Source organism: Galeopterus variegatus, unplaced genomic scaffold, assembly GCF_000696425.1.
Source record: "Galeopterus variegatus unplaced genomic scaffold, G_variegatus-3.0.2 Scaffold802, whole genome shotgun sequence".
Taxonomy (NCBI): domain Eukaryota; kingdom Metazoa; phylum Chordata; class Mammalia; order Dermoptera; family Cynocephalidae; genus Galeopterus; species Galeopterus variegatus.
In genome coordinates, this window is record NW_007726913.1 from 304,659 (window position 1) to 314,526 (window position 9,868).

The 9,868-nt window shown below is 37.1% G+C and overlaps 1 protein-coding gene across 1 annotated transcript in view; it reads right to left on the minus strand.

The window, feature by feature from the left end:
• Nucleotides 1-4,193: 4,193 nt before the first annotated feature.
• The window catches only part of SLAIN1 (SLAIN motif family, member 1), a 71,662-nt gene continuing 65,987 nt past the window's right edge, over nucleotides 4,194-9,868 (minus strand). Inside the window, exons 6-7 of the mRNA XM_008572527.1 lie at nucleotides 6,894-7,176; nucleotides 4,194-5,275 (exon numbers count right to left, since the gene is read on the minus strand). Coding sequence (XP_008570749.1) covers nucleotides 5,200-5,275; nucleotides 6,894-7,176 — 359 coding nt within the window. The 3' untranslated portion in view covers nucleotides 4,194-5,199. The remainder of the gene's footprint in view (nucleotides 5,276-6,893; nucleotides 7,177-9,868) is intronic.

Sequence of the window (9,868 nt, forward strand, 5' to 3'; positions counted from 1 at the left end):
AAATAAATATAAATTAATATAAATTTAAGGTTGTTGAATAAAACATTCAAAACAAACCATTGGAAATATTTTTTAAATATCATTTACAATGGTGTAAAAATATCAAATTCCTAGAAATTAATCTTGCAAAAGATGTGCAAGTTTACTATGAACAATTTTAACCAAAGGTTAAAGAATACTTGAATCACTAAGAGGTAGACCATGTTCATGGATTATAAGACTCGAAATTGTAAAGATTCAATTTCCTCCAAATTGAATGCAATACCAGTCAAGATTCTAACAGGATGTTCTTCTAGAACCTGACCAGTTTGCTCAAAAATGTATATGGAAATGCAAAGGGATAAGAATGGCCAAGATACTCTTGAGGGAAAAGAACATAGCAGAACTGCTCTGCTATTTAGCAAAACTTATAGTAAGACTACACTAATTAAAACAATATGGTTCTGGTACAAGAATAGGCAGCTTCAACACAGACACACAAACACAAGGACATTTGCTTTAGGACAAAGAGCAATGGAGTAAATAGAGTTTTCAGAAAGTATTACTAGGCAACTAGATACCCACACATAAAATGTAAAACTCAATTGTAACCCTACCTCTTACAAAACACAAAAATCAAATCAAGATGGATTATAAAGCTATCAGTGAAAAGCAAAGTAATAAAACGTTTAGAATACAGGAAAATATATTCATGATCCCAGGGTCAGGAAATTCTCCTTAAGAAACAAAAGGACTAGCCTTAAAATGGCTAATTGTACAATATTAAAATGAATAACTCTATTCATCAAAACACCCCATTAAGAGAATTAAAAGGCAAGCTACATTGGTGAAGATATTTTTATAGCACATATTACTAACGAAAGGCTTATAACAGTATAAAGAACTACTACAAATCAGTAAGAAAATCCCAAGAGAAAAACGAGCAAAAGATCTGAACAGGAATCCATAAAAGAGGATGTGCAAAAGTTCAATAAATGAATGAAATAGTATTAAACCTCACTGGCAATCAAGGAAGTGCAAACTAATACCACAATGACACACTACTACATACCTACAGATTAAAAAGTTAAAGACTAATGATACCAGTGATGTGCAGCAATAGGAATTCTCATACACTGCTGGCAAAAATGTCAAGTGCTAGAGCCATTTTGCAAGTTAGAGTGGCATTATTTAGTAAAGTTAACAGCAATGTTTCACAGGCAGCTTCTAGGATGGTTCCAATGATCCTTGCCTTCTGGTATTCACATTCTTGTATAATTCCTACCCCTTGAAGAAAGGCTGGACCCAGTGACTAGCTTCCAATGAACAGATTATGGCAAAAGTAATGAGATGTCACTTCCAAAATGTGGTTTAAAAGACCTTGATTTCCATCTCACTGGTGCTCTCTCTGCCTCTTCTTGCTTATTCACTCTGATGAAGCAAGACACTAGGTTGTAAGGTGCCCAAGGAGAGGCCCCCATGGCAGGAAACTCTGGCAGCTTCTGGTCAACAGCTTACAAGGACATGAATTCTACCAGCAACCACATGAGCAAGCCTGAAGCAGATTCTTCTCCACGTGAGCTTGAGATGACTGGAGTCCTGGCTGACACACAGACTGCAGTCGTAAGAGACCCTGAGCCAGAACACCCAGCTAAGCTGTGCCCAGCTTCCAGACACACAGAAATTGAGAATACATTGTGGTAACTTGTTACACAGCAATAGCTAACTAATACAAATGCAAACCATGCTAAACTGTCTGTGTTAACCCAGCACCACAACTTCCACAGTTGAGAACCATGCTTCTCAGGATCAACTTTTCTGCATGAGTTCCAGTTTGTTGCCCAGGTTATTTCACATGAGGAACTCACATGAGACAGAAGCCATGCCTGCCCAGGTCTCAGTCCTTGGTCCTCTCATCTAAACTAACTTTCAAACCTACTCCACCCACAGCCTCCCCCATCTCTGCTGGAGGAACTCAGTCCTTCTAGTTGCTCAGCCTAAAATCCTTGGAGTTTTTCCTCTTGATTACTAACACAGCACATTAATCCAACAAAGAAATCCTGACGGTTCTACTTTTAGAACATATCCAGAATCTGACCATTTTTACCACCTCCACTCATTTCATCTGGATTACCAAAATAATCCAATTCATTTTGCATCTACACTTGCCCTACTAGAGCCCAGTCTCACCAATTACCAGGGTAATGCTTTTAAAAATAAGTCAGACATTGTACTCTGCCACTCAAGACCACACAACAGCTCCCCATTTCAGAGTACAATCAAAGCCCTTATTGTAGTCCACCACACCTTACCCAGCCTTGCCCTGTCCACCTTTCCCACCTCATCCCTACAACCTCCCTCTTTGTTCCTCTGTTTGCAGCCACCTGGCCTCCTTGCTCTTCTACAAACAGGCTGTTCCCTCCTTTCCAGCAGCCTTTTTCAAAAGGGCTTCTGCAAATCACCTAGAGGGCTGATTCAGTGGGTCTGGGGTGGGGCTTAGGAATATACATCTATAACAAGTTCCCAAAAGATGCTGCTGCTGATATGGGAACCCCACTTTGAGAACCACTGCCCTAGAACATGCCTTGTACATATTATTCTCTCCTGTGCATCAAGAATGATAATAGTTATGTAGCCTCACCCCTATTTTCTCTCAACTTCCCTTTGACTTTTTTTTTTCCCCTCATAGCACTTATGACCTAACATGTGATTTACTTGTTTGTGGTTTACACTCTCTCTCCAAAGATCCAAGATCAAGAGATCTTTGTTCTTTATCCCAAGGGCTAAGCAGACATTTTTGAATATAAGTCAAACACTTGAAGTGAAAACAAATTAAAGAATTTAATTTAATCCTCAGCAGTATATAAACTGATGTTTTTCAGATATACTAACATAACTACATGTGTTCATAGGAAGAGAGCAAAGTAGTGGGGAAAACAGACTGTCGAGTCAGATAAACCTGAATTCAAAAGTCAGCTTCACTTTTTAATACCCGAATGTTTACCCAAGGCTAATGTCACCTCTGTGACTCAGTGATAACAGTAGATGATTGCTANACATGCCTTGTACATATTATTCTCTCCTGTGCATCAAGAATGATAATAGTTATGTAGCCTCACCCCTATTTTCTCTCAACTTCCCTTTGACTTTTTTTTTTTTCCCCTCATAGCACTTATGACCTAACATGTGATTTACTTGTTTGTGGTTTACACGCTCTCTCCAAAGATCCAAGATGAAGAGATCTTTGTTCTTTATCCCAAGGGCTAAGCAGACATTTTTGAATATAAGTCAAACATTTGAAGTGAAAACAAATTAAAGAATTTAATTTAATCCTCAGCAGTATATAAACTGATGTTTTTCAAATATACTAACATAACTACATGTGTTCATAGGAAGAGAGCAAAGTAGTGGGGAAAACAGACTGTGGAGTCAGATAAACCTGAATTCAAAAGTCAGCTTCACTATTTAATACCTGAATGTTTACCCAAGGCTAATGTCACCTCTGTGACTCAGTGATAACAGTAGATGATTGCTAGAATTGAATTAGACAAATGTATACAAAATATCTAGCACAGCTCTTGTCACTAAACAAGTGCTCAATAAATATTACTTCCCCTATCATATCTCACCCTCCTCTAGCTCACATTTCATCTGAAGTGCACTTTACTTAAATACTGGTCCTTTTAGCTCTAGATAGAATTATATACAAAGGCATACATTTTATAAAAAAATAAAACTTCTAATGACCACAGATAGAAGTCCATTTTAAAACCTAACAAAAACCTTTGCCTAAACTTTCCATAGTACCTTCACATGAAGTTTTCCAACACACATTAAATATAATGTAGAATAATGATAGTACTTTGCCATTTTACTGATACTGAGAAAGTATTTCAAAATTCAATCCCCACAAAATATTAAAATCTGTACTGACAGTGTTCATCCATAAATGTGTTCCTGGGCAAGAAGTTACTCGAGTTCTAGTGGTCTTTCTAAATGGGACCTAAACTTTGCTGTAAAACTAAACCCTCATTTCTTACCAGAAGTATTTTATAGAAAAATAATTTTTACAAATGTGAGTATTCTAAGTCTATCTGTTTGAGATATATATGCCCTGAAAAGAACACAGAAACAGTAACCATTTCCACAACTGTAGTGAAACATACATATGGTATTCGTCCTGTTTACGCTGCACATTCATGCGTGACCTGATATTGCTGAAATAGTCTTTATTTCTAAACATTCCAAAACAGCAGTATACACAGTAACAAATATTAAGTCATATAATACCCTAAGAAAGCATTCATTAGTGCAAATGGATTTTGTAAAAGGTCTATCAAAAAGATTTATTTGCTTTAAAATGCATTCATTTCCAGAAGCATCGTTAATAAAACATTACAATTTCATCCTTTATAGTAAAGTATTGAAAATCAGTTGTGGTACAGTAGCAAACATTGCAGATATTAAGTGCAATGAGCTTGTGATGCCATTATAAATATGAAACTCATGTATGACAATAAATTAACAATGAAAAAGACAAGACCATTTAACTGCTGTCTGGCTATCTCCTTGCAATGCTTCAGATTATGTTGTGCTCATTCAACATAAAATTATGTCTCTCAAATTGTACGATGTATTTTTGCTGATATATCCCTAAGCTAAAAAAATAGTACCTTACCACAAAAATATTTTTATGGCACAAAATTTAAGTTGTTCCATAGTGGTTCACATAGGTGTAAAAAGAAATAGGCACAAAAAAATAAAATCCCTGTAAACTATAAAAAAGTAAATTTCAAAGCATACGTTATAGAACCTAGTTGTAAATATGCAAGGTATTAAAATACTGAACATGTAATGAGAAGATGTCTAGAACACATAAGTAAATTGAACAAGTTACTTTAAAAAAAACTCATATGGCAAAGCATTATTGATACATCTCAATTCTTTCAAAAAGGATTCAGGTACAGAGCAGTTCTACAAAAACTTCCTAGGTCTAAGTTTCGTTAATACTGCCACCATGGATTTGAGAATGGTGCAGTATGTCAGGCAAATATTTAAGTGCAATAATTAGTCTCTGGTGATTGGTCCATTGAAAAACAATGCAGTAAATGTTAAAATGCACAGGGGAAAGAAAAGCCCAAGACCCTGTCACCCAGCCAGCTGGGGGACACACCCTCATTTCCACTTCTTTCCCATTCTTCAAGGGCACATAAAACCGCATCAGTAGCAACCGTCTCTCCAATTCCCATCCCTCAGAGTACTGAGTGAAGACAGAGGCTTTGGAGGCTGAAGGAAACTATAAAGGGATGAAAAAAGGAAACAGATCGTTAATAATCCCAGATGTCATACCACTTACTCTGATCTGCTTTCCCATCAACGCTCCTCCACCCCAGTTAATGACAAGATACTGTCCCTGTCCCAAGTGTACTTGTGTTTCACTCTGGCCTTTACAACATGCTCACCTGCTGGAGCCCAATGCCATGCCTATTGTATGTGCACACATAAATTTGCAACATAAATTAAAAGGAACAATATCCTTAATATAATGAATATTCTAAAATCAGAAAGAAAAGACAAAGTCCTCAATATAAAAATGGCCTAAAAACATAAATGGCTACCTCACTGAATACAAAGAAATGTGAAGAAATTTTCAACCTTAGTAATAATTGGAGGTTTGTTTATCATGTTAAAAGAATGATAATACCCAGTGTTGGCTTAAGGTTGGGGGAACAGACCCTTCTCATATAGGCTGACAGTGACAACCTTTCCTGGAGTTTTAGTCTGGAGACATATATCCAAAAACTAATGGATGGTCCACAATAACCTAAACACATCAAATAATGTGATTCCATTCAGCCACAGACATGATGACACAGCTCTGCATTTGCTGAGGAGAAGCCAGAATATGTGTTGAACACACATGTGCCAAAATGATTTCTATCTGGGTGGTAGGATTATGGGTCAGGCTTTATTTACACTTTTGTTTTTCAGTAGTTTCTGCATTTGTTTTGGATCTGAGCATCTATTACTCCTAATCACAAAATTTTAAAAAACACAAAAAACTTCTACTAAGGTTTCGTCCCTTTCCTCCTTCACATTCTAAGTTCTTGTAAGAGTTGTCTGTATTTACTCTCTCCATTTTCTCATCTCCAAATTTCTCCTCAACACACTCTTATGGATTTTTTACTGTAAGACACTCCAGGATATCCAGTTCAAGAAGCTCATCATGACCATGAGCTGTTCTAAAATGTTTCCTGCAACCTGGAATTTTGAAGATAAGAAAAAAAAAAGTTCTACCAGGACTATACCAACCTTACCAGCCAATACCACCCCAGCTGGATATCACTAAGATCCTGTTGAAAACAGGAGTGTGGGGGGAGGGTGTGCATGGGCACGCATGCCTAACACATTTTTAGACATTCTGATAAAAAAGAATGATTCAACAAATATTTGAGACCCCACCCTGTGCTGGACATAGTTGGTGGCATTGGGGATGTTCAGCAGTGCAAAGAATCAATGACCCTCACCTCATGGAGCCTACAGTTTTGCAGAGAGGCAGCCCCTAAGCAAATAGCTGAAGGAGGCAGGGAGCAAGACCTGCAAATGACTTGGGGGAAGCAAGCCACAGGAGCCCTGGAGAGCGAGCTCAGCTTGTAAATGCAAGCAAAAGCAAGCTGGGCACAGGAGCGAAGTGACAAAGGAATAAGGGAAGAAGACGAGATCAGAGAGAAGGGGACCCAGCCATGCAGGAACTCCCATCATTTCCAGAGGGAGGAGAACACAAGTCAGGCCATAAAGGGCAGTGAGCTGCTACTACGGTTACACTGGGCTGAAGGAAAAGTCAGGGTGGTTCCGGGAGCAGTGTCTAAGTTCCAGCTGCAAAGGAGGTTACGCAAACAAATAAAGACTCTTACCTTCTAACGGGCTGTGCAATTTTGCTTCGAGGCAGGTTACTGCCATTTATTGCCAGTGAAGGTCTTGGAAGTGCACTGCGGCCTGTGATTCCAGAAGCTGCAGCTTTGTTTGGTGTGGGGATTCCTGTGTTGGAATATAACTGCAAGCCATTGGATAAAGACATGTTACTGCTGCCTTGAACAGTGGGACTCACGTAGGCTGTGGCTTTCAGAGGCTGTCGGACCGACACTGGGAAATGTCCGACACTGTGGACTCTGTGTTGAAGCTGTCCTGGTGATGGAACTAGAAGAGAAAATGACATTCATGAGGAACCTTCTACTAAAATTCAATTCAGGAAATCCCTGTTATATCACAAGATCCTATATTGTCTGAGAGTACAGTACACATAGGAGATAAAAGAAATACAGGTTCCTGATAGGACTTAGTAGTGGAAAATTCTAATCCTTGACAAGAGTCTCCTATCGTGTCAATCAGCAACATTTAGGAGTGTGTAACTCTGTTCAGAAGCCAGTTCTAAGCACAGCCTCCTTTCCTTCAGCAAATTTATACAGGTTCCTGATAGGACTTAGTAGTGGAAAATTCTAATCCTTGACAAGAGTCTCCTATCATGTCAATCAGCAACATTTAGGAGTGTGTAACTGTTCAGAAGCCAGTTCTAAGCACAGCCTCCTTTCCTTCAGCAAATTTGATAAACTGGGTTCTTAAAAGACAAGTTCTTTCTTGCTTACTTGGAAGACATTAGGATTTCTTGATGGTTGCTCTGGGGGACGGTTTCATGAAAATTAAACAAGGGGGCAATTTAACAGTTGTAATTATAGAAAGGAAGACAGAAGTGATATCTGTAAGTACAAAGAGCTTACAGACATATTCCTTAAATAATATCCATTACGACATTTGCCTGTCTCATAGAGTTGCTGGGAAGATTAAATAAATTAATCTACAAAAAGCCTTACAATGGTGCCTGGTACTCAGTAACCAGTCAAAAAGTACTAGCTATTATTACCTTTATAACAGCAGCAAAATCAATAAAAAGAAGGGAGCTCTCTGGGTAAGAATCCTTAAAAACTTCATCAATATACTGGCCCAACATTATGTATCATTTCACATTAAAAAACAGCAAACTGTTAGGCAGAAATTTTTAAATTTTATGTTCCCTTTCTCCAAGGAAAAAAAATTAATCACAAATTTAACAGAAACTTACACACACAATTCTGCCTGTTTACTAAGTATCCTAGCTTTTGCTGCCTAGTACTTGCAATTCAGTTAAACATGAACACACCGTTTTCTAAACCAGTTTAACTGATTTCGAATTACTTAATCATAAAATATGTAATAAATATCTTTTTGAAATAAAAATAGGAGGGGAGAAAGAAAAAGAAATGTACCCATAGTTTTATTAGTTTAACATCTCTTGAAAATATTTCTTGAATATTTTTTCCCAAGTATACTTTAGGTAAAAACTACACATAGAAGTGCTGATGTATGTGTACAAAATTAGTAGTCACAAATTTAGTGAAAACTAAATCTATGTAAGATTCTGCCATAGGTCTGTTCTCATTTAGCTTTGTGATACAATAAATTTATCTCGGTTGAATAATCATCTCTAATTCTTCCCAATCAATTCTACCATTCCTTAGTTTGTCAGTTTTTAACCATGCAAATTTTAATATATTAGTTCATCAACTGTAACAGGTCTACTGCACTAATGCAAGATGTTAATAATAGGGAAAACTAAGTCAGTAGGGAGGCTGACGGGTTATATGGGAATTCTCTGCACTTCCTGTTCAATTTTTCTATAAACCTAAAACCTAAACTTATTCAAAAATAAATAAAGTCTGTTAATTTTCAAAATATTCAACATATGAATTTGGCTCGATTTCTTTTAAGTCTATAGCTCAGTTAATTTTCAAAGTGAACACGCTCACGTAATATGTCCCTGAGCGAGGTGTAAGGCCTCACCAGCACCTTACGAGGTTCTCTCATGCCCTCATCTCCCAGTCAATACTCCCCAAAGGTAGCTGTTATTCTCACTTTTCTCACCAGAGGCTGGTTATTCCTATTTTGAACTTCATAGAAATGGAATTACACAGTATGTTCCCTTTTGCATCTGGCTTCTTTCACTCAACATCATGTGAGATTCACCTGTGTTGTTTCTATTACTATGTGGTATTCCATTACATGAATGTCAGAATGTATCCTATTCCCCTGCTGTCCAAAGGCTGGGTTATTTCCAGTTTGGGGTTTTATGAACTCCCAAATTTAAANAACTAAAACTGGAAAAAATTACTATTTATAAAAACATTAAAAAATCAAATACATAGGAATAAATCTAACTATAAAGATATAAAACCTCTATACAGAAAGCTACAAAACATTGCTGAGAGATATAGAGACATAAAAGAAGACCTAAATCAGTGAAGGGCTATTGTATGTTAATGGATTCGAAGACTTAATATTGTTAAGATTTTCGCAAAGTTGATCTACAGATTCCATGGAATTCCAATCAATTTCATTTGAAATGAAACTACAGGACTGTAATGTAGGAATAGTGTCCTATTATCTCTCCTACACACAAGATAGATAACTGTCCTTGATATATTTTTAAAAACAGGTGAGTAACTAGTTAAAATTAATAGGCATAATCTTAATTTGACAAATGAGAAAAAAGAATCAGGAAGAATACATAACTTGCCCGAGAGTTTATGATTAAGAAAAGACCCAAAGTGAGTTCTCTGTCTACAGCAGTGTTCCTTCTAGACCACATTACCTGTCCAGCTTTCTCTACCCTACCTTTGTTCTTTCCAGAAAGTAAAATGGTCCAGAACTAGGGATCTTCATGATATAAACTAAGAATATATAAAGAACAGTGGTTTAGGATACTCCGGAAAGCAAGTAAATGAGAGCAGAATCCTAAGATTTGAAACAAAAAGTTATGACTGACCTTCTATTACACATTAACACTCTTCTCAGGAGT